The sequence below is a fragment of the Passer domesticus genome, chromosome 17, assembly GCF_036417665.1.
Source record: "Passer domesticus isolate bPasDom1 chromosome 17, bPasDom1.hap1, whole genome shotgun sequence".
In the NCBI taxonomy this organism is placed as follows: domain Eukaryota; kingdom Metazoa; phylum Chordata; class Aves; order Passeriformes; family Passeridae; genus Passer; species Passer domesticus.
In genome coordinates this window covers 6364064-6389154 of record NC_087490.1, presented here as the reverse complement: position 1 = coordinate 6389154, position 25091 = coordinate 6364064, and the positions used below count along the sequence as shown (strand labels likewise).

General features: G+C 47.1%; 1 protein-coding gene and 1 long non-coding RNA gene across 3 annotated transcripts in view; both read right to left on the bottom strand.

Moving 5' to 3' along the window:
- The window catches only part of LOC135282824 (uncharacterized), a 38614-nt gene extending 18336 nt beyond the window's left edge, over positions 1-20278 (bottom strand). For both annotated transcript variants that reach the window (XR_010348851.1, XR_010348852.1), the window contains exon 1: positions 20177-20278. This is a non-coding gene — a long non-coding RNA (uncharacterized LOC135282824). The remainder of the gene's footprint in view (positions 1-20176) is intronic.
- Positions 20279-21303: 1025 nt separating this feature from the next.
- Positions 21304-24997, bottom strand: GP1BB (glycoprotein Ib platelet subunit beta). Its single transcript, XM_064392257.1, has 2 exons — positions 23571-24997; positions 21304-22917 (listed from the first exon to the last, which is right to left on the bottom strand). Exon 2 carries the CDS (start codon positions 22753-22755, stop codon positions 22144-22146), a length of 612 nt encoding a protein of 203 aa, XP_064248327.1. The 5' UTR covers positions 22756-22917; positions 23571-24997; the 3' UTR covers positions 21304-22143.
- Positions 24998-25091: the final 94 nt, after the last annotated feature.

Sequence of the window (25091 nt, the reverse complement as noted above, 5' to 3'; positions counted from 1 at the left end):
GTCATACCTGAGCACTCAACTTTATGATTTTGTCTCCAAACCATGACATTAATATTAAGATATCATAACTTGTTGGGTTGCTGTTTGTTTTAAATTTGCCTCCTATTTCTGAGCCTTCAGTCTTGTTTTCCAGCTATTACTTTTTTCCTGTGACAAGGAGGTTAGAAACTGCCTTGGTTTTCGAAAGCTGAGATTCCCCATTAATTAAATGCATGGCTCTAGGAAATACACCAAATATCACATAACTTGGCATTCTTACCATGTTTCATGTGCAAAGCACTTAGCAAAATTCAGTTAATGGGTCCTGCTAGCTGTATTTGGAGTTAGTGCAAAACTCTGAGCAGGAGTTGGGACCCTGACAAGGCCTTTTGGAGGATCAGGCCCTAAGCAAGATTTCTCAGGGTCACTGGAGAACTCACTGGGATTACAGTTTTGGATTCCTCCTGTCCCAAAAGCACACTTCTCTTATTTAAGACTTTAGCACTCAAACAGAGCCTCATCCACTCCTGAGCATCTCTTTATACAGTCTAGGTAATTTTTGCTTAGTTTGTTACTGACATACACCTCTAGCCAACCCCACAGGAATAAAGCAGTATACAACATCAATAAAAACAATGCACAAAAGAGGTTTTTAAGTTGAAATATCACACATCTCTGTAAGATCTGGGAAGTAACAAAGCACAAAATGGCAGCTCTTGTTTCCACACCTGCCTTTCTTTCCCATTCACTCACCCAAAATTTTAACAGAAGTGTTTATTTGGAGAAAGGAAAATTAAAAGCTAATAGGTAAGAGATGCACACTGGGGATTCAGAGGGCCCTGATCTAGGAACAGGGAAGGTCTCATTATACCTGGAGAGCCCTTTTTCCTTTCACTGCTAAATCCCACTCTTGGACATCCCTTCTGGAAGGCTTTCTGAGGTTGGTAGTGTTTGCACTGCTTTGAAATGCAAGTCTCCCTGCTTTGTTTGTTTTTGAAATGGCTTGAAAGGGAGGAGCAGACGTCCTTGGCTACTAAAGCTGAGCTTTCCCAAAACACAAGCTGCTGCTCTTTGTTTGCTTCTCGTTAATTAGCTGTGTGTCTAATTAGTGACAGGTTCCCTTTGGCTTTCCTGAAACCAAAGCCGCTCCATGTCAGTAGAGGTCCATCAGGGGACTTGTCAGTGACCGAATGGTTTCCAGCTGCTCTGGGGCTCTCCTCGGGAGCACGGTGCACACACACTGCCACTCACCCCGAGGGACTGCTGATAGCCCTGACAAAGGAGATACCAGTCCCTTTATCGGCACTGAACCCCTGATTTCAGGCAGGTCTAATCTGTAATATCCTAATCCACATCACACCCTAATTCACATCACATCCTAATTCACTGTGGAGACAGTTTCACAGCAGGATAGGAAACAGGGGCTTATTTTCTAACCCTCTGCTCTAATCCACTTTCCCTTCCCAGTATTCTGCTCTGACACTTTGGTCAAGATTCACCTCAGTTAGTGCAGTCCAATAACACGAAGTTCACCCAGGGGTGAAAACTACTTTTCAGCTGCACAGTGCATCACTCAGCTTTCAGGGCACTCACCATAGGATACTGTTATTGCAGTTTGTTTATTTAAACTGAGGTGAGCTTGGCCTATTACCAGCTTTAAATGCACCTTTTCGGGGATTCATTGAAAAATCCCTTCAGCTGTACATGCTGGTGTGAGAAAAAGGGAGGACACAGCCTTGCACCATCCCAGGGGACCACTGAGACGGCTTCTCCCCCACGAACACACTTCCTGCTCTTCTCTGCTCACTTCCCCCCTACGGGTTTCCATCAGCAGATCCCTAAAGAGAGAGGAGTTTATTTAATTCCCTACTGATGTCAGATCCTGTTGGTGCCAGAATGATTGATGGGCAAGCACCATGACTGACGGGAAGATGCGCTTTCAATTAGCGCTGTGTGGGCCCCTTCCCTCTCCTGCTCCCTTCCCCAAAGTCCCTCTGGGGCAGTGCCCTCATTGCAGGGTTTCTCTTTGTAGGGAATTCTGTATTCCCTCCCCTCTCTTAGATCAGCACACCATTTTACAAAAACATGGCTTATTTTAAGCTGGGCAAAGCTGAACATGGAATTGTCTCGGACATTAAAGAATCCCCAAACCCATCAACCCCAGGACATCAGAGAAGACATTTCTCCCAAAAGCCACAGGGTTCATAGCATTTTATCCAAAACCTCTCTGCAACCCAAGGTCTGTGAAACATGGTACATGACAGCTCCAGGGAGCCATGGAGCCAGGAGAAAAAGCATAATCTTTACATGGTTTTGACTCCTATTTTGCAATAACCACTCTAAGAATGGACTACATATAAAAACAGGGATTACTGCAATGAAACACTATCAAATGCAAGGGAGATGGGAATTCATCCTATTCACTTTCTTCTTTCTGCAGAACTTGTAATATCTTAGCTCTTGCTCTCATCCTTGGTTAACAAATGCAACCCCTGGCACAGCCATTTGTGCAAATACGATGGCATAAGAACATCAAAAGAGCATTTTCTTTTCACTTTTTCAAAGGTGATTTGTGTTTCTTTCTAGGTTGCACTAGAAATAACACAGTTTCCTGGAAATATTTTCCTGCGCCAAGATTTTCCATGAAGAACAAACAGTGCAATCTAAACATTGACTGCAGCTCAGAAGACTGAAACCATTTTCCTGTGTCAGAGTTTTAGCAATAGCCAGATGTTGATGAACAGCAGGTGCCAACAGAAAACATCAGCTCTGAGCTTACAAGCTCTTCACCAGCCAAGTCCAAAGCATGCAGCAGGGTTATTATTTCATTTCCCAGAGTAAAAGTGATCTAGTCAGTAACAATGGTGTGGAGATGAGAGAAATCAGGGCACTAATAAGGAACTACACTATTCTTGGACAATCAACTCCAGACACAAAAGCACCGGGCTTTTGAAGATGAAGTTGAAGAGATATGTAAAGAGACTTTGCTGGTGATGTACTGGAGATATGAACATCTAAGACCTCCTCTACTGATCAAATAAAGCTGTTCTGAGGAACTTATATAACATTAAATCATGGCCAGATAAACTTATCTAAACCTAAATCCTCTGTAATTGCTTCTCTGTGCCCCATCCCTCCATCTGCAAACGAGGTTTGATCATTTCCAGTAGATCTACACATTACAAAGCTCACTTCTCCCAACCCACTGGCTCTATATATTTCCAGAAGCACTGTTGTCTTCTGGAGTTTACAAAGCATCTTGAATTCAATTCTGGAAACACACATCTAGAGTTGTTGTATAAATTCTTGCCTAGAATTTATATGTAATCAACAAATTTGAGACAAACACTTCTGTACTGGCTGGTACAAAGATTCCTTACTTACACAAACTACACAGCGTGCCAGTATTAATAGCAATTAAGTACAGTAACAAAATCATCTCTTCCAGCAATGAACCAAATCTTCCTTGTTTTAGACAGGCAACATAACTCAAAGTCAGTAACATTATGCTTGTACTGTTTGAAGAAAAACACTCCAGAAGAATGGAAAGAAAAAGCTTCTACTAGAGATCCTTTCCCAGATTTCCACATGGAAAAAGAAACCCCAAAGTATGTCTCCACTGCAGCCTTCCAGCTTCTGTTGCTTTTCTAGCTCAAGTAAAAAAATTTCCACAGTCCACAGAAATGCATGAAAAAGAAATCAAGCACCTGACATACTTGGTTTAGGATTTAAGTGACGTGTATAAGCAGATGTGTGAGACTTTCCTGTAAAACTCATTGCTCATCCTTGGTCAACTACAATTAGGGAAACAACAGGGTGAATTAAAATGGGACAGAAAACCATGAAGGAACAAAAGCTGAGTCATCAGTCAGCCTAACCCCAACCTCAGTTACAGCATGTGAACCTGGAATAAGTCTGCTAAAATTAGTGCTACTCTTCCAGACCTACATATAGAGATTAGGAGGTAGTTCTGACAGTAAATCACAAGATGTGCAGTATCATCACTAGTTTCACTGCAGCTGGTGTACTGCAACACATGCCTCTGGCAGGGGGATGCTATAAACAGTTGAAACCTGACAGTCAGAACTGGTTTGGACTCCAAAGATGGAACTGCTTCTTATAGGTTGCACAGTGAGGGATGGCAGTCTGAAATAAATGGGGAATCTGGCTTCACTCTCCACTGTTCATCTGTTGGGAAAACAATTTCCAGGAAAAAAAGAAAAAAATCTTTTTTCTTCGCTTTCTATCAACTTCCCCTGCAATTACACATGGCTTAAATCTAGTGCAAAGGAGGGACCAGGGAACAGGGAAATAGGGTTGTCTTTGGAAAAGCAACTTAACTCTGTGCAATGTGCAATCAGATCCTACATTAAAAAGGCCATACTACAAGCAGGCCATGAGGGAAATAAGAATTTGAGTCCTAATAAAACAAGGAAAAAGAAATGTCTTTTTAAATATCCCATGCTTTCAAAACTAGGGCACAAAGCCTATAATGAACAACATTAGTGCCAGCCACTGCAGCATGTCTGGCTTCAAAGCTGCCCTTGTGACACTGTATGTGTGTCTTCATCTGTGTCAGTAGAAAAGAGCAGTAAACAGCTCTAGCAGAGCTGTGTTTTGGTCAGATTTGAGATAGAGTTAAAAGCCAAGTGCAGGCTAAGTAAGGAGTGCTCACAGAGCCAGTACTAACTCCTAAATAGCTTGTCTCTTGATCTAATAGAAATTCACACTGGGAAATGCTGTATCCCGATCCAGATATGTGTTCTCTGTGAAACACCTCTAAGATCACCTGTAACATGAAGCAAAGGAAAGGCAGAAATAGCTAATCCAGCCACTGACCCTGCCAACAACATTTGTTTCAGCTACAGCAGCAGAGATGAGTGGGGCACAGTTCGGTCTCTGTGTATGAGCCCCGTGGGCAGGAAATAGGATACAGACAATCCTTTTGTGAAGCAGCCCCTTGACCCACTCCCCCAGTCTGGCTGGCTGGATGAGCACCCGAGTGGATGTTCCGGCTGGGGACATTTCTATCCAAGTGTCACAGAAATCTGCCCCAGAGCAGGACGTCCCTTTTCCCCCTCCGCTGGCCTGTGCTCGGCAGAGCAAGCGCATCCCAAGGACCGTCTCCAGGTTACTGGTGCCCTCTGCCGACTAGCGGGAGCAGGAAGAGCCGGATGGGATAGCGAGGGGGAAAAGGTCCCAGGCCTCCGGCAGTCTGCGTGGAAAGGCCTCAAACACAACGCACAGACCATACTTTGGAGTAAGAAGCTCCTCCCCTCTCCCCAGTCTGACTGGGTACCCCACGCAGCAACACGTCGGCCAAGGGACAGCATGGTCACTGTAAAATCACGTCCATGAGATGACTGAGGTTCATTCTGAACCCCAGCCCTCCAACCAGCGAAGGTATTTTAAAAAATCACCACCATGTGCGGGTTTCTTGTCCAACAGTGAACAGACCCTCAGCACACACTGAAGTGCATCAGCCCCTGCAGTCCTGCACCACAATGGGGCAGGGGAAGGCAGTGTGGCCCAGGAGCACTTTGTTTGTTCTGAGTGAAAGAGGGGATTATCTGAGTGGGGCTAGACAAGTGCCCTGAAGATTCAAGCGATGTCCAGAGACAGCTGAAAACAAGCTGTACTGCAGCCACTCTGATGGCAAAAGATAAAGGGGCTGATGGCTTAAAGAAAAGGGCTCATTGCACAGAAGAAATGGAGGGTAAATTGGTCTTTTTATTTCCTGCTCATGTCAGCTGGTGATGAATTAGGAAGACAAGAAGAACCCTGGCAAAGAGCTCCCATAGGCCAATCAGCAGGCTGAGGATTTGGGAGGTTCAGGTCTGCAGGGACCCCATGGCTGCCCTGTCACACATGCCCAGCTGTCTGTGGAGTTTGGAGTTTGACTGCAGGGTGGGTGAAGAGGCTGGAGCTGCCTGGGGACTGCTGCTGTGACTGGCAGAACAGCTTCCCTCCCAAGGCTGATCAAGGGGCTGAGAGAGGAAGAGGAGCTCTTTGCTAAAGTGTACCAGCCTCTTGTGGCAGGGCCAGTCGAGCAAGAGGAGGTGCTGAAACTTTGCCCCTTGCCTATCAGGGTTTTTTACAGAACAGAACATTTCCCTCTTAGCACAGCTTCAGGAGGGGCAGCACATGGCTTTCACACCCCACCAGCTCTGAAGAACAAGCACTTGCTGGCAACCCTTCAGCTCCAGCCTGTACCCAGCAGCTCAGGAGCAGCTGGAGCAGGCTCCGAGCACCTGCACTAGAGGGTAATGAAAAACCCCAAAGCCACATTACTGTTTGCCACACAGAAAAGGTGAGTCAGCCCTTCCAGACTGATCTGCCACCTTCCAGCTTAGGACAGATTCAGCCCTTGGCCACCCACAGCAATTTTATATCCACTTTGTTAGGGTGTCACTGGGCTGAAGGAGCCTTTTCCCTGACCTGTCTTGAAGCCAGCCAGCCTCAGTAAGAGCCCACTTCCTCACCTGCCTCAGTGCATGTAAGTGTGCATCCCACACTTTAGGTGCCAAAGAAGAGCACTGGCCTTGGCATCTGCTCTGCGGGCCCAGGAGATATGCACTGAAAGACACCTGCTTTCAGGCTGTGGGAACAGCCCTCTCAGCTCTCCATTAGAGAGGGTGATGACAGTTGCACTTATACAGGTGACTAGGTTTCACCCATAAGAGAGAGGCAGAAGGATGCTTTAAAAAAGGGCACACCAAAGAAATGCACCTTCTCTTGGCTAACCACTGCCCTCCTGGTCCTTGCCACCCACAGTGAGCTAAGGGTGTTCCTTGAGGTAGAGGAACCAGTTCTGGTGGCAAAAGCTTGGCTCAGAGCAAGAGCCAGAACTTGCAATAAACTGTTCTTTATAAAAGCACTTTCCTGCCTGTTTTCCCTTTGGTGGCACTGCAGCACCTCCCCTTCCCAGGTGCCCTCTCCTGGACTGGACCTCAATTAACTCACAGCCTCAGGCTATAAATCAAGTCAATAAAAGGGGCTGTAAAATAAACATGAACAGATCTTCCCCTTTCCATTCAAATGTAGTGAAGTGGCAAAGCCTTTTTCCAAGCAGAGCATAGACACCCTGTACTTCACTGGCTTCACAAGAGGGAATCCAATGTGCTCATACATTAATAGAGGTGACCTGGTCACTGGGATACAGGCAGTGCTAGGAAGTGCCCCATGGCTTGGAGGTCAGCCTCAGGTCGCTTATTCAGAATTTCCATGGGGTGGACAGTTCTAATTTACAGCTCACAAGAGCTGGAAAATATTTTAGAGAGGGAGGTTAAATAAGCAATGTTATTGGGTTTTATTAAAAGGCCTGGCCTACAAGAACATAAAAGCACACATTTCATCCAGCAGACCTACCTGACACCTCAAATAAGGAAGAAAAGTAGATCTTCAGCACCGGAGCCAAAATCTCCTCCAAGGGATGCCCAGGAGGTCAGTAAAGTTGGCTGCGTGACACTGTAAACACAAAGGACTAAATTCTGCTGTCAAAGCAGCAGCCATGAGAACTGTGACATTTTCTAATAATTTGCAAAGGAAGGGATCAGAGGATATATAAACTATTGTTATTTGTAGTGCTCCAGTGTCTAAAGCTTCCCGTTGAAAACAGGGCCACGGCATGCCAGGTGCTGTAAGCCAAAGTGAAACACCCTGCTTTGAAGTAGTGGAGTCCCTGTAGGCATGAGGGGGTAAGAAGATAAAGCAAGGAGAACAGAGCTTTGGTTCTCCTGATGGACCCGAGGCCCTGTGTACCCTCACTGGGCAATACAGCAGGATTACCCTGTCAAAGGCTATTGGGAACAGTCTTTTAAAGTAAGATGACCCAATTTAGGGAAAGTTCTGCCTTTCAACCAACTCTCCAAGTTGTCCAGCAGCACAGCAGCTTCACTCATCTGGTCTACAGAAAAGAAACCAGCTTTATTACTCCAAATCACTGCCAGTTCCCTCCATGCTCCAGAGCCCTGCATCAAACATTTTTATAGCCTTAAAAGCCATATGGAACCTTGAAATACATTATCCACCTTCCTGGGTCAAAACCAGCAAACAGTAACTGTAACTCCCCAAATCTATGCACTGCCACACCCTTTGGAAATCATCCATCTCCCTTGTAGCTCATAATCCAGCCCCAGGGAGTGTCTAACTCATAACGAGACTGTTTGCTTGGAGCTAAATCCTCTGCATGTTATCGTTAAGAAATGGATGAGGCAACTGTAGCCTGTTTTCATTAGCAGAGGGTCCAAAACCTGTTCAGAACTGAGCTGCTCCATGCATTAGGGAGTGAGTGACCATATGTGCACATACCCACAGTGGAATGAGAAGGGTTAAAATCCTCAGGTCTGTCCTTTTGTGGCCACTCTTTCTGTGTTATTGTTGGTTGGAAAAGAAGTGCTCATTCAAAGAAGCGGGTGAGACACCTTTAGAGCCAGGAGATGGATCAGAAGATACAGAAAAAAATAGCTCAAGAGAGGAAGAAAAAGCTGAAGGGGACTGAAATCTTCATTCAAGTCTTTGTCCCTCCTCTATAAATGGGGAACTATGACAATGCTCCTGTAGTTTGTCCAGTTAATTATAGAACAATAGGAGGACCTGGGCTGTGATGGATTGGTGATTTACAAGATAGGAGTGTGAGAGCAGAGAATGGCAATTACACGAGCACTTCCACTCTGCCTAAATGACAGTGTTTGACTAAGGAACTGGCTGCCTTCCCCCGGTGATAAGAGCCGAATGCCTCACAGGCCCAGGTAAACAACAGCTTGGCTTCACTCAGTCGGGATGGGATGCCCGTTTTCCTTCCCCCCACCCATCCTGGAGGCACCTAGGGAGAACGTGCAGCACTGGCAACTGCTCACCTTCCCTGCAGGGAGTGGATGCCCAGGACCAAGATAAGAATCACTGAAATAAGGCCACAGGCAGGGGACAATGGCCGGGCTTGGGCCACAAAGCCATCCATCACCTGGGAAACAAAACTGTTGTCAGCAGGGTTGGCTGCATCCTCCAGGCATGTCACTTGTCGATTGAGTTGGATGACAGGCACGTCAAGGACAGAGAAGGCCTCCAGGGAGATGCCAGGAAAAGAAGAAAGACCATACACTGATTGTCACTACTCTGCACCAGTGCCAGGAAAGGCCACACAGCTTCACAGATTCCTTCCAGGTGAAGAAAGCATAAATCTCTTGGTATCAGGTTTGATTTTTCTTAACTGAAGTATTTCTACAGTAGCTGAGGATGCAGCACTTTTCCTTGGCCAAAGGGAGTACTGTCACTGCACAAATTAAGGCCCTTCATAATTTCTGACCAAAAAATCCAGGCTCGAAGTATTCAGGGATTCTTTTTTCCTCTTTTCTGAATGGTGTGAACCTCTCCCTACAGTCTCTGAGTACCCATACAAGAATCCCCACCTGCCTACAGCTCCGATACAAGTTTGCTCCAGTTACCCCATGATAAAATAGAGGAACATTGGAGAGCACTGATGGCTCCACAGAGGGGTTGCAAGGGAAGGGAGCTGTAAGATGGTATATCTATCTCCTTCACACTTCATACATATCCCACAGCATTACTTAGGGCTTGCCTGAGGAACAGTTTATCTGAGAAGCCCCTTCATTGATTACTCTTATTTCAGACTAACAAAGCAGCTCTGTTTGACTTCCCAATCCACTCATGTCTGGTTGCCCCATATGGACAAGCCCTTGCACAAGTACTTTGGTATATCTGTAGTTCCACCAAATGATCCACCTTGAGGGAACAAGAAAATTTCCAGCAGGTCTGGCTTCCACATGGAAGTGATACAAGAAGAGTCAGTACTGGCCAGAAGACAAGAATGAAACACATGTTTCTGATCATTTCAGAAGCTCCAAAAGAAGCCTGGTTCAGAGAATGGGCAAGAGTTCGAAGGGAAATAGGGGAAACACATGTCCTGTTTGAATTGTAAGGTCTCATTTTATTATTAAGCCATCTTAGCCACTCTTAACACATGCATGTGAAGTGTCAACCCAGGGCAACGTGCAGAGTAGTTCATGATGCACATATCAGAAGTTAAGACATCCCAGAGTTTGGAAACTGCTGAATTCAGCAATGTGGTCTGAGCTCATTGTAAAGAAAGATTAAAATGGAGATGAGAGTCTGAACTTGGACTCACAAGTACCAGGGCTTAGAGCAGGGTATATCTCAAATTCTAGGCTGGTCTCTCTCCTTCCTTTCTCCCTGTTGCAGCTCCTGGGACTTGCCTTCTCTGTGTCATGTTTGGTGACTTTTTGCTTATTTTTCTGCCGTCGGGAGAGATGCCACAAACCTGGAGCTGGGCCCTTCCACCCATTAATCAAAAGCTACAAGTGCTCTGCAGGGAGACAAAACCTCTGTGTGTTTTCTCTGATATTTCTGGAGCAAGGCATGGAGGGCAGGGGGGCTGGGCCAAGGACCCCTAGTTAGATTAACATTTTATTCAGAGACCTATTAATCAAAGTCAGAAGTGGCGTGAAGCAGCACCAAGGGAGAAAAATAGCTGGACAATCAAGGCCCTTTCAAAAAAAACCCCAACCAACCAACCACCCAACAAAAAAAACCCCTCAGCTTGCTCTGATTTACTGCAACTCACTCACAGAACTGGGTGGGAAGGGGGGGATTTGCAGCCTCTATCCAAACAGGACTGGACCATGCAGGTAAATTCTGGCTTTTTTCACTTTAAGCAAACAACTCTCTGTATCCTGCCCTCAGCACCAGTCAAAAAGGTCCCTATCTTTCTTTCTCCAGAGCATAACACGCTTTCATGCAAGCTTATACTTTTTAATTATTATTTTTGGAAGACTGCACAATTACACTCCTTTTTCTTACAAGGAAAGACAGGCACAGTTAACGGGAACAGGTCTGGCCAGAGTTCTGCAGGGCCTTTTGGGGAGGAGATAAATGACCCTAATAGCACAACACGGACAGGAGTCAGGCATGTATGTGCTGGGAGCCTGAACAACCCCGTGTTTGTTCCCTCTGGCACCGGCATTAACTCATCATGAGACGAAGCACAGGGACACAGGTGGTGTGAGCCTGAAAACACAGAGATGCACTGGGCACAGTGCAAAAGGGGCACTTTGTTTTAAGACAGAGATCAGCCAGGGAAGAATTCAACCCTCAACTCTACAGTTTGCCTCAAGAACACAGCCACTGAAGCTCTGCATGTCTCAGCGAGAGTCCAGTCCCTCCTTGACTTCAGTCTCCTCAGGCTGTTGCAGGATGATACCTCAAGGACCTCTGAAATCTCAAGGCACAGAAAGGAATTTTGCCCCATGATCCCAAAGGGTGATGGCATTAAGAACATTATTCTGTAGGGGCTCAGCCAGTAGAACCACATAAATTAAACAACCCTCAGAGGAAAACATTGTGCTTTCCTCTGAAAGTGGGGCAAGCCTCGTGGAAGACAGAGGGTAAGGACTGAGCTGGACAGCAACATTTTGACCAGTCACATCAAGCAGTTTGTGGGAAATTATAGCAGCTGCCTTATACAAAGACAACTCTGCCACAAAGAAGAGGAGATGGGGAAAATTGTGTGCATATATTCTCTGCCCAGAAAAAACCAAGGCATCTCCAGGAGCTTTGTGTTGGTTTTCTCCCATGGCAAGTTCCTGGCAGCTGATGACAGCAAGGAAACTTAGGGACCTTGATCCCTTCTCTCTTCCTCAGGCTTCTGCCACCTCCAATCCCAAAACACAAGTACATGGAGGAAGAAACAGATTTTTGCTGTACAGATACTCCAGACGCCAGGCAAAGAGAGGCTTGTGGAATGCACAGTCCAATGGATCTAGTTTCCCAGAAAGACTGGCCTGGCCTTAGCAGAGGGTTAATTAACTCTGGCAGCTCAGGGCTGGAAAACGTCCACTTCATGCACTGGAGTGCCTGGCCACGGGTGAAGAGAGGGCCAGGCAAACCATAGGGGCAAAGGTCCATCTGCAGACACGTATAAAAAGCTTGGCTGGGCTTGTGCCTGGGTCCTGCGGGAGGAACACAAGAAAGATTTAGCCAATTGCTATAGCCAGTGCAGGGTCTTGTGGGTGCAAGGGGAGAACAACAAAACCACAAAAGAGCTGGAAAAACACAGCCATGCCAGGCGTAGGTGGAGACACATTATCATAGGAGGCAGGCGTGCACTCTGCCCTCCCTTCTCTAGGCATCACAAGTGTCTTTGTACCTCAGCCTCCATTAAAAATGGCTGAGGGTCTGATGGGGCTTGAAGAAACATTCCTCAGTGGGTGCTGGGGTTCACAAGTAGGGAAGCCAAGTGCATCACTGCGGCATAACAAAGAAATGAAGTCACTCCAAGGCCATGCAGACCTGATGAAAGCAGGATTTGGCTTCCTTGCACACTGAAAGAGGACACTGTCCCATATCTCTGTGCACGCTTGAGTGAAGTGTGTTCAAGACAGGAGACCTCTGTTCCCATTGCTAGATTTGCACATTGCCAGACTGCAGGATACATTTCATGGTCAACATGAGCAAAGTCAGAGAGATTTTTTTCCCAGTGTAGCAGCTCCCAGATGTATCACACATGAAAAAATGCCCTTGTCCCCCATTATTCCTCTAGCACCTAGGATCTGAGTACTTTGAGAAGACTCCTGGCACCGTTTTACAAGACTTCTGCAAGGTGGCAGCAGCTGCCCATGTAAGCCCAGGGTCTGGAGACAGACACTGCTTCCCAGACCCTGATGTCAACCAGTAACACCAACTCTTCCATGCTCTGACTTCCTGAAACCTAGCAGGAGATTGGCAATTAGCTTAACCATGAAGAACAGGAGAGTATGGTGCCTCTTCTCCAGTGTGCCAGTTATTGAGAAGGAAGCAAGGAAGAGCTATGTGCAAAAATGCACCTTGGGCTGCACATCCTTCCCTCTCACTTCTGAGGAAGGTGGTGCAAAATGCAGGGGTGTTCACTGCCAGCTTTGCAAGCTTCCCCTGCTTCAGTTTCTCCATCTTTGCAATAGGTGCAACGACTGGTATCCAGCTTGGCAAAGCCCTCCAAGATCCATTGATGACAAGGACCCATGAGACAGTTGGTATTATTTTACTAATTATGTTCCTCACACTTCCTACAACAGCAGGTTCATCACAAGGTAGAGAAAAGGAGGAACAGTGCCTGGACCTATTTTAAAATGTCCCACCATCCAAAAGATAAAAGACCAAATCCTTTATGCTGTGTTAGGATAGAACAAGAAGCAAGTTGGGAGCTTAGCAATCTGCCTGGGAAAGGCACTGTGTAGCAAAAGGAGAGTGAGAAATTAACACAGAATTTCTGTGATTCTTTGGCTTGCTACTCAAGATGAGTATCACAGCCATAAATATTTGAGGGAAATACTACACCTAAACAAAGGAAAGTAAGGTTCAAACGGAATTGTTTGCAAAGAATAGGGAAGAAAAAGAGAAGGAAGACAGGCCAGGAGGTATTGGACAAGCCAAGGAAAACATTTTGAGAACACCATGCCACTTAGTGCAGTCAAATATATTTCAAAAGCAAAGAAATAGTTTTTCAGAAGTTACTGCATAGCCCAGCTGTAGGCAGGAGGTATTCTGTTGCCCCTGCTTTGAACCAGACATATCCTCTCCTTCTGTCCAGCATTTTTCACTCACAAATTTCAAAGCACTTACAGATGTTCAAATTTAGCATACTTCAGAGATTAACTTTCTAGATTAAGTTTCTTGGTAACTCTACTCAATAAAATAGACTTCAGCTTTTTCCTTCTGCTCAGAAAGGTCCTGCAAATGCTGCTTTGCTATGAAGTATTCATGGCAGCCCCCAAGTTCTACTGTTTTCCTCTCTACTGCAAGTGCAGCAGTTTAAGTATATTTTATGTACAACTTGGCATAGACTGACTTGGGTACAGTGACTCCAACAAAAGAGCCTTCCTCTCCTGTACTCTGAAATAGGGCTGGATTAGTCAGAAAGGTAGGAGTGCAGGACAAGAGGAGAGAAAGTGAGTACCAAGACACTAAAAGGAATCCTGGCATTCCTCTCTGAGCCTGTAACCAGATCCTCCCCCTCTATTATTCTTGCCACTCATTCTCGATCTGTAGGAATTGCTGAGAAGACAACTGGGCCAGCTCAGTAGGCACTGAGCATTTGTAAATACTCACTAATCAGCCCAGATCAAGTTCTTGCTGCTGGGAAACTGCCCATCAGGTCTACTCTGCTCACTCCTGGTCTTCTCCTGGTTGTGTGCACAGACTTCATCTTGAGGGCTGTTTGCTGTCAACTCTGCAGTGAGGTTCTTCCTTAGCTGAGTGAGGAAACCTTTTCCAGGCAGCTCTCAGCAGCAAATGAACAGCCAGCAGGGAATGCTTCCATACACCTGCCAGGGACCTCTTCATCTTTGCAGAGCTCAGGTCAGACCTTCCTGGCTCAGGAAAGCCAAGGGGAAACTGCCAGGTGGAGGGCAGCCCATTTCATCCCCTATGAGGCTCACTCTTGGCCCAAGCACTGTGGAGAATTGCTCTTGAGAAGCCAGTGCCCCATGGCATAAGCCACCTCCCCTCAGCAGCAGGCCATGAGGTCGCTGGTGGTTGCACTACCAAGGACCATTTACCCCAGACAGAGCCTCCTGGCTGTGCAAGGTAAAAAGCTGGTGGAAACCATTCTGAGAACTATTTATTTTTTAATATGAAACCCTCAGCTTGGCACAACCAAGGAACAGTTGGTATATGCATTTATTTTTAAGACACAGATTAAAAATATATAAATCAATTTACTTGTTTAGCTGTCTGTTTTCCAGTTAACAAATACGAGGCTCCAATTTTTGGATTAGAGTTGTTTTTCACTTAGAGAGTCAAGTGTGTTGCTAGCATGCAGGCGAGTGAGCATGAAGATGAATGCACCAGTTGTATGCTCTGGGTTTCAGCTGAATTGCTTCCAAGATAGATTTTTTTTTTCCTCTAAGATGGGAAACATCCGAGATAATTTCCCATCCCACATGGATTTCACAATTTCCCATCCCTGGGAACATAAAGTACCTAGTACATGGGGCCCTACAGACATCTACAGATAAAGGCAAGGCAAAGTAGGAATGCTGGAAACTCACAGACAAACAGGGATTGAAATTACATGCTAATTTTTCCACAGCTAATTAATCACTGGAACAAGTTTAGGGAATACAGTGCCCAACCTTCATCCCAATTTTCTTTCATTTTGACAGGACTCAGATGCTTTATGTGGTTTTAGAAATACTTGCTTTACTGTACATAACTAATGTTACACTACCAAGACATGCACAATCCAGTGCTCTTGCCCCAGAGCTGGGCCTCCCTGCACTGGATCTTCTTAAAGAGAAGATCCAGTGCAGTTTGTGTGCACAGCCCAGGACATGCTCCAAAGGCTGAACCCTGAGCTTTACTGCAGTCAAAGGCACAGTAGAGCAGGGCTGGGATTTCACTCCACTGCCTTCAAGTTTCACATGTTTTCAGCAGACATGCATCTACAAATTATTTTTTTCCTGCACATCTGGAACACAAAGTAGGGCACTGGATTATTGCAACACAGAGCAACTTACTCACAGCTGACTTCTTCCAGAGAGTGAACACCACCACCGAGTTCTGCACTTACTGAGGAGCTTCCTTTCAGATATACACACAGGAAAATACATCTCATGATATATTTTAAATTACAGACAGTACAATGCCCTCTCTCCACCTCTACCTGATGTAAGTATATCTCTTTATTCCTCTCAACACAGAAGCAGAAACCAATACAGTATTTTTATTTTTTTGCCCAAATCCAGCAATGGACAGAATACAAAACACTACCTGGTGTGCTGTAGGAAACTGTATGGGAATTTGCACACTGAAATTCACACGTAGCACTTGGAGAGAGTTTCCCTTCATTTAGGCAGCACAGAAATGACAGTGCTGCTTCTTGTGCTCTTTGAAGTCTCAGGTAAAAAGGAAAAGAAGCAAAGGGATCATTAAAATGCCGTTCTTGATGGATAGTGGCAAGAGGGGATGACAGGAGAGGAAGTAATCAAGAACACCAAGGTCTTGCTTTCAAAGCCTCCTGCATTGCATGATCAAATTAATAAGTTTGGTGGGTTTGCTGCAGCTCGGCCATCAGAGAGCCAAACAGGAAAGCAGCAAGTTGTATTTTCTGTACAACTTGGGAAATGGCAACAGCAGTGGTAAGGGTGTGGAAGGGCAGGTACAGACACAATAGGCAGCAGCTCACAGCAGAGCTGAGGACGAGGCAAGAAGGACAACAGGAGTTTGGCTGGAAGTGAGCAGCCAGCCCAGGCAAGAGGCTTTGGGCTGGACCTGGAGAGAAGTGTGTAAAGGCAGAAAAACACATACAACTGCACAGGGAGCTTGCCCTCCACTTTGTACCTGTTAGTGGGTACAAAGTCCCTGCAGCATATGGGGATTTATGGAATCTAAATATAAAGCCCAAGTCCCACTAACTCTCATTTTGTCTCTGTCCCCACAGAACAAAGATTTAATGTTTTACTTCCCTTCTCTCTCTCTGCAGGAATCAAGGCAGCTGACCCAATATGAAGATTCACCTGCGAGAGGTACAAAACAGCCCAGAGAAAAGCCTTCATTTCACCAGCAGGTTCATTCAGAGAGATCACGACACAGCACATAAGGGGGCCATTGTTTCTGGAATAAAATCTCCATTTGAGCTCTCTTCTTTGGCCATGATCAATGGGAGGGAATTAAAGTCTCATCCTGGGAAAAAAAATCAGCTTGCTAACACTGTGTTGAAAGATCAGGTAATGGAGATACAGAGCAAGTGTGGGTGCCCACATAATGCTTTGGTGAGCTTGAGAATGCTGGAGGTAAAAGCTCCCCAAACACAGGCACATCCCTTATCATACCCTATGAGAGACAACCAAGTCAAGGGCTAGGTTCCTAACAGGACTTGTTGGTATTTCACAGCCCTTTGATGCAGATTTTAGTTCCCCACAGCTCCTGCCAGTCCAGAGGCATTTAAATTCCATGGGTGCTTACACAGCTGCCTGTTCAAGCCTCTGCATTCTCTGTCCCACAGATGCACAGAGGCAGCCCCAACAATTTTGAGTCCTCTGTCCTACATGACCCTGGGGCATTCTGAGAGCACTAACCTCCCACCCATCCTCCTGACCCAATATGGAGATTCACCTGTGAGAGGTACAAAACAGCCCAGGCACCTTGCCATGTCCAACAGGTATGTCAGTAAAAACCCACTGCTCTCACCACTCAGTGATGATGGCAAGAGCTTTTTCTACCACCTGCCAAAGGATGGATTTCCACCCTTTAAAGCTCATCAGACTAAACACCCCCAGAGAACCAACCCTATTTACACCATGGCCACAACACCATAATGACCTCCTCTCCCTCTCTGTTTCAGTTTGATGCTTTGAAACAACAACAAGAAAAGGAGCTTTTTACCTAGCAGTTCCTGGTTCAAGAAGCAGTGCCTGCTGCTTGGGGCAACTAAGTCTGGGGCATCCCTGTCATCCTCTGGCTGACATCACACTTGCCTTCACCCTCTCCCAGGCCCAAATCTCACGTGTATTTTACTAGTCAAAGCAAACAGGAGTTTAAAAGCGATTTGCTGCCCTCTCCTGAGCGAGCCCCAGTGACTGTCAGCGCTGCAGTGGCTCTGGAGACACTTTCCTTCAGCGAGCACAGCTGCTCCCATGCACAAGGAATGGTGCTGGTGTGGAACCAGACAGCTGTGACAGGGCAGGTCAGAAGTGATCATCAGCTGTGACAGACGAGGATGGCAGATCAGCTACACAGCCTGAGCCATTTGGTATCCACAGAGGGCATTCCTGGCATTTTGGTTTTGTAAATCTCAGGTTAATTTTCCTCTGTGGAAAAACAAAGAAAGACCTCCCAGCATATTCTGTTCTCAACAGTCACAAATATTTCAGACTAGAAGCAGACCATGAGATATATAAAGAAATAGAAAAAAAAAATTACTTGTAGATTTAATTTGTAGGGTAAATTGAGGAGGTTTTTTTGGACTAAACCCACTTAAATCTTTTATGTCCTCCAGTAGTGCTCTATCCTGTCCCTCCAGGGAGCATGTAACTTTACCTAGACATACAGTATGTACACACACTATCTTCAGAGCAAAACACTGCAACCTGCTGCTTTCAATGCACTTCCCCATGATAACCAATCTTTTGCAGAAATGTGTCAAATTAAATTGTGCTCTCCATTAAAGCCCTCCAAAATAAGGCCTATGAACCTGAGGGAACCTTTGTTTTCATATGCAAATACAGACATAAAAAAGTAGAAGTCACTTCGGAACATTTCTCAAATCTTTGTTTTTCCATGTACCCTAGGACAGATAAGATGTCCCACGATGTGGAATCAACACTGTTTTCTTGGCACTCTCTCTGGGATGCCCTTCATGCTTCAATCCTGAAGGGAAATGAGCGTGTTAGAAGGCCAGGCAGCCTCATACTTACGATTTGTAAACAATGCAACAAATGCCAGATCAGGCTGCCCCCAAGGCATCCACTAAAAGTTCTCACTTGGGCACACACAGCACCCAGCTCTGACTGCATGAGGGGGATGTGCCATGCTCCATACTGTCTCCAAGTGCTGCATGGAATTGTCCTGTCCCGGTGACCAAGCCCTGCAGTGGGTGACAATGAGTTGCTGCCTGTGTGTACAGCTGTGATATTTTCATTGCATGCCTGAGGGTGCAGAGCCCATGAAAGTGTAAATAAAAGGACAAGGGCAGGTTCCCAAGGGCCACGTGGACCCAGACAATCTGTAAGCAAGGGCCTGCAGCAATCTTCAAGCAAAACAGAACCACTATCCATACGGTACAGGGACTGTGGGATTATGGGTTAAAATCCTCTAGGCTCCAAAATCAGCTTGCTTTGCTTTCAAGCCTTCTTTTTCTCTATTAAACATGCAAAAGTCACCCTAAAGATAACTGAGAAACAAGGCATTTGGAGGAAGGAAAAAGCAGCGTGCTTTCCCCAGTGTCATCTACCAACCACTTGGTCCTTCACTTAGGAAGTGCTGAGCTGCTTTTTAGACACCTCAGGTTTGGAGATCTGCATCATGGAGGCTGCAAACACCTTGTCTGGTCTCCCAGGCTTCTTTAACCTGGTAACTTTGAGAGAAAGGAGCTGCTTGGAAGCATCTGAACCTTTGGCAAGCAGTAGACTGTCCAGCAGGCCTGGCAGCCCAACCCTGCATGGCATGGACTTGGATTGGCCTTGATACTAGAAAATTATTTGCAAAGCAGCTTAATAGCTTGTGCTTATTATGTTTGCCATATTTCACCACTCCTTCCCCTTCAAAGCATCTGTGCATTCTTGGACAGTGTCCCTTCAGAATGAAAGCCAGTTCTCCTTTCAACGACAGCCCAGCAGATCCTCCACTGGGTAGTGAAGCAAGAAAGCATCTGTGACATGCAGATTCCTGAGCCAGGAGAAGGCAAGATATGCAGGCTCTGGATTTATGGATTAGACATGCTGCCATGGCACACAAATCACTCGGCACTCAGTGCAATTCATTATCACAGTGCCATGGCTGGTCACATTTTTTACAGGTGCAAATAATACCGAAAAGGCTTTTAAATTTCTATGTGCCAAGACTTAGTGATGCAGAGTCAGGAGCCCTCCTGCCTGCTCAGGGTAGTAAAACCAAAGTCAGCAGTTGTTCTGTCTCACTGGACACACTGAGCCATGAAGGATTTTCAGCACCCCATGGCAGTGTCAACAGACTAAGCTGTCACAGGGCTGGGACTGTGCCTGCTCCCAGTTCAGCCTCTCCCAGCAACTGAACCTGTTGAACTGCCCACATGCACCCAGTTAAATTCAGCTACAAATCTGCAGTCCCAAAAGCAGCAGGTGTTGCAGTGAAAAGCCCCAGGGGCTCGGGGCGGCGGTGCTGATGGAGCTGAGGTGGGAAGATGGAGGCCTGTGGGTCCCCTCACGGGGCCTCATGGAGCACCAATTTGGACCTCTCCACAGAGGAGGCTCCTCAGCAGTCCTGTGTGCCTCCTTGGAGGTCATGCTCATAGTGATACTGCAGGGGATACTGGTGCAAGAGGTGCAGTCCCCAGAAGAAAAAATAAATCCGAACTGGACCCCAATTTCCTTGGGTGCCTTGCTGCCACATCCAGTCAGGCCAATGCCACAGGGGTTAGTGCTGGAAGGACACGGGGCACAGCAAGGAAATGGCAGAAGGAGACCCCAAGGCAGAGCCCCATGTTACTCACCTCAGTCAGGCTGGCCCCGGCACACACAGCATGGGGAACGTCCTTCTCAGCCATCGAGCCCACCCGCGCGCTGCCCGTGAGGGGACCCACAGGCCTCCATCTTCCCGCCTGAGCTCCATCGGCACCGCCGCCCCGAGCCCCTGCGGCTTTTCACTGCAACACCTGGTACGTGTGGGGCTAGCGCGGCCCCCTGCGCTGAGCTGAGCCGAGGTGAAGCAGCCTGAGGCAGAGAAGCCCCAGGACTCCCTTCTTCCCCTCAGGTGGCGCCGGAGTGCCCGGACCGGCTCCTTCAGCCCCTTCAGCCCCTTCAGCTCCTTCAGCTCCTTCCCCCCTCACGGGCTCCCTCAGCGGCCAGCGGGCCGCTAGGGGGCGCTCGGCGGCCGCGGGGCAGCGCCGCCTGGCGGTGCTCGGTCACTGCCCCTGTCCCACCGCTGCCCTGTTCAACACTGTCCTTACCTGCCCCGGGTCCCACTGTCCCTGTTCAACACTGTCCTTACCTGCCCCTGTCCCACCGCTGTCCCTGTTCAACACTGTCCTTACCTGCCCCTGTCCCACCGCTGTCCCTGTTCAACACTGTCCTTGCCTGCCCCGGGTCCCACTGTCCCTGTTCAACACTGTCCTTACCTGCTCCGGGTCCCACCGCTGTCCCTGTTCGCTCACTGCCCTCCCGTGTCCCGTCACTGCCCTCACCTCTCCCACGTCCCATCACCTTCCCCCGCCTGTCCTGTCGCTGTCCCCGCCTGCCCCATCCCCTGCCACCAGCAGCCCCTGGGCAGAGCTCTTGTCGTGGCCGAGCTGAGTGGGGAATGGGCCCCGGGACTTGGGTTTGGGGACTGAAGGGCTCAGGTCGTTCCCCTGCCCCACCAATGCCCTCCCCATTCCAGCTGCATCACAAAACAAGCAGCCACGAAGTGGCTTTGGAAGAAAGTCCCAGTTTCTCCTGGCCCATGGTAGAAGCCAGCAGCTGCCAAAGTTTAACCCTACGGTACACTCCAGTAATTTCTCCACCTGCCCTCAGGATTAGTTTTGCTTGGTCTGAGGGTGAGGAACAGTCTCAGGGAGCACAACAGCATGCAAAATATACAGTGCAGAATAGAAAAATAAGCCATTTATATAATTGTGCATAATTTTATTTAAATTTTGCTTTATTTCAAAAATAATTAAGGGACACCATAAACAGCAGTAGACACATCAGTGGGGTTTGTAGTTTTGAGTCTCTCAAGATCAGATCTCTTAGGCCAGGTGCCATACAGGCATAGTCAAACAATTCTTGTCTTCAGGATGAATTCCCATAAAGATTCAGGGGCCCAGTCTCACTCACTTAAGTCAGTATTAAAACTAAAGTAGACTAAAAGGAATGCAGATAAGGTAAAATGAGTGGGTTTCTAGACTTGCCCTCCCTCCCCTAGAAGAACATTGGAAAAGATGCATCAAGCAAGAAGATATTTCCTTTCCCTTTTACTTGGGAAACCAAGACAGGAGAAGACTAAATCCCTAGTCCAAAGCTCTTTATGCTGTCTGTGGCAGCAGAAGGAAACTGTATTTCTCCATTGTCCTAGCTCAGTACTCAAACAGTTTGCTGCCCACCTCTGTCCTCCCCTGACCCAGCACAACCAGCAGCATCCTGGGGAATACGGCTGGAATACTGTAGGAGGGCAGGGATCGAGCACTGGAGCCCCTATGAGCTGTTTGAGTCAGTTCTGGTTGCTGTAGTTTATTACTTCCTTAGTCTACAGAACCACTTCCAGCTCAGACAAGCAGTCAAGATCATGCTAAAGAATTTAAAGCATTGAAAAAACCCAAGATTGATTCTTTAGGGACACAGCAAAAGTCTGATCAGTTCAAGTCCTGCTCCAGACTGCAATCAGGATTGGATGCTGTACTAAATTGTCCCCTCTGGGTATCACAAACTACAGGACTTCGGCACAGCGTCCTCCAAAGGGAGGAGGGTTTTCTGTCTTGTGATGTTAATTATTGTTGGAGGGGTTTGTTGAAGAAGATACCCAAGGGTCTACCTGCTGGTCTAGTTCTCGGGTGGTGCTCCGGACCTCAGCGGTCATTCTCCGAAATTTCTGCTGGTAGACAATGATGAGGATAACCAAGATACCCTGGAGGAAAAGGAGGATGAAGAGAGAGAGCTGAGAGAGGAGAGCCAGGCTGCAGTACCACTGCTGGCACGTGGAGACGATCTCATCTTCTGTCAGGTAGGCGATGATGCGGCCGCGCAGATGCTCCGGGGAGCTGCACCTCACATCCCTGTACAGGCTGCGGTTCTGCTGCCACTGCAGCCAGGAGCGCAAGTAGAGGATGTCACAGGTGCAGTCCCAAGGGTTGCCCTGCAGGTAGACCACCTGGAGGCTCCTCAGGTTGTCAAAGAGCCCATTGGGAATGGAGGTGAGCCTGTTGGAACCGAGGTGGATGATTTCAGCCGAGGGACGGAACGCAGCGGGCAGGTTTTCTACAGTCAGGTTTTGCAAGGAGCAGTCAGTAACGGTGGTGGTGCACTTGCATGGCACTGGGCATATGGGTGTCACAAGTGGGAGGAAGCCAAGGAGGGACAAGAGAATTCCACTGTTCATTTTCACCTGCAAACACTTCCCTGGTGAGATTGGCTAAGGTGGAGACCAGACACCACACACTCCAGGACTGACACCACAGCCAAGGTCTTTTGTTGTTCTGTTCTGAGGATGAGCTTCTAAAGTTGGGTGAATTTGGTGTCCTCCACCGGCGACGCAAGAGCTCTGAAAAGAACAGAGTTAAAAGAGAGCAAATTCTGGTCTCTCACTAGAGGTGAAGGAATATTCATGGTCTTGCAACCCTGGATTTGAGGAGGGACAGGAATACATGGCTACTGGAAGGCTTAGCTGCAGCCATCAAATACATTTTCACTAGCCCTCAGAAGTGCACAAGAGCTGCTTGTGTTTTCAGCATTACTGGAGGTGCATTATCAGGGTAGCCAAGAAAATTTCTGTCAAGGAATCAAAAACTAGAGTATGAACTTCCTCATGTCTTATCATAGCTCTAGATTACGTCTGTAAGCAAAGCTTCGTTCATGCCAACTGCAAGAGAAGATTCAGAAATAAATTTACTGTTACCATGAGTAAAAAATAGCCTTTCCAGCCTTGAAAAGAAGTAATAAACAGTCTTTGGCTGCAGAGAGGATGCTGGCCACTGAGGATGGAGGCCAGTGGAGTTTTTCATGCCATACACTGCCCCAGCAGGTGAATAAATCACCTGTGCTGGGAGACACGGGTCAAGGAGCAGCTGTAACTTCTCCAGAAACAACTACACATACCTGCAAAAAGGCAGCATTTTTCTGTGCTTGACAAATTGTAATTGTCAATCAATTAAATAAAATTTTCAAAAAGAGTAGAAGGTAGCATTATTCACTTACCAGAGTAGCTCAGTCCTTGTTTTCTTGCTGGCTTTACAGCCCAAGAGAAAGGTCTCGAGGCAGTCCAGCCAGTGCAAGAGCGTGTGCATTGCTCTGCTCCCAGATAATCCCCTGCAGCTGGCTGCCAAGATAAGGGCCAGGCTCACCCAGGGACACCTCCCACATGAGGCCTTCCTGCAAGTGTGCTGCCTGGCTCCGGAAGCTGAGGCTTCACTGGGCAAAGTCTTCCAAGAAACAGGAGCTGACACTGCTCACAAGAACAGTTTGCTGGGAGATGCTGCCAGTACTGGGAACTGTGATTCTGGGCCCACAGGCTCAGCCCAACAGCAATGTTACAAAGTCTGTGGCACAGTAACTCAAAATGCACTTCAGACTGGAAGGTGATGTTACTGGTTGGTACCATACTCCCTCAGCACTGGGACCTCTGGTTTCCCATCTCATCAGGAAAACCTGGCAGAGTGGTGACACCTAGCACTTTCTGGGTGCTGACCCTCAGGTTTCCCTTGAAGCAGTGATACAAATCTACTACTTATTAGTGAAAGATCTGCTGATAGACATGGTCTTCCAGTCCATCCATCTTTCCAGAGAAATATTCTTCAAATGGCCCACAGCCCTTGACAAGTGCAGTTACTGAGAAAGACTGACCACATGCTTTATTTAGAAGCTGCATTACACAAATACTCCAACAGCAAGTCCAAGGATCAAAACTACCTTCAGGCAGAAGCACATCTTCTCATGGCCATCACATCTTCACAGACACTTCTCTGCATCAGCCTGGCCAGGCATACACTACACTCCTCAGCCTGAGGCCACCAGAATCACATCATGGAACTGCTGCCCCATTGAACTCAGCTCTGTTACATTGTACTGTGGACATCCCAGAGACCAGAAATTATGAATGCTCTGAATGTGCTCATGTTGAGAGAACTCAGGGGACAAAAAAGTGCAGAATGTGGCCCTAACCAAGGGAAATTTTTTATGCTCTGAAGAAAGCAAGTAAACTTTAAATTTCTACAAAATTGGAGCAGATAATTCCCGTTGTTTCACTGTGGTGGCCAGGCAGAGTGGGAAAGATATCTTAGGCTAACAAACTAGCCCAGTTTTTCCTGCATGGCCTGCTTTCCACTTGGGAGCAACTCAACTACAGCAGGGTAAGTTTGTTCAGCAAACTTACCTCATCTCATGTGTTCAGTGCAATGTTTATCCACAGGCAGGTGTTCAGGCCAGGTGTGGCATGGAGCTGGTCTAGAGCCAGCCCCACTGTGGCTCTGCATGCAGCATGGGCTTGGCAATGCTCTCCTGGCTACTTACAAACTGCATTTCCTGGGACTGGATCTTGCCCAGCTGACCACTGATGATTTAGATACCACTCCTAGGGGAAGCTTGGATGTAGAAGAACCTTCAAGATCATCCTGCTAGCTTCTGCAATAAACAGGCCAGAAATCCCATGCAGGAAACCTGCCTGAAACCTGCTCTGACTGAATTAGATAAAAGGAGAAACAGGGTCAGTTTTGCTCTCTC

Excerpts from the sequence above, each read along its gene's own strand:
- GP1BB (XM_064392257.1), bottom strand. The coding sequence starts at position 22,755 with ATGAACAGTGGAATTCTCTTGTCCCTCCTTGGCTTCCTCCCACTTGTG.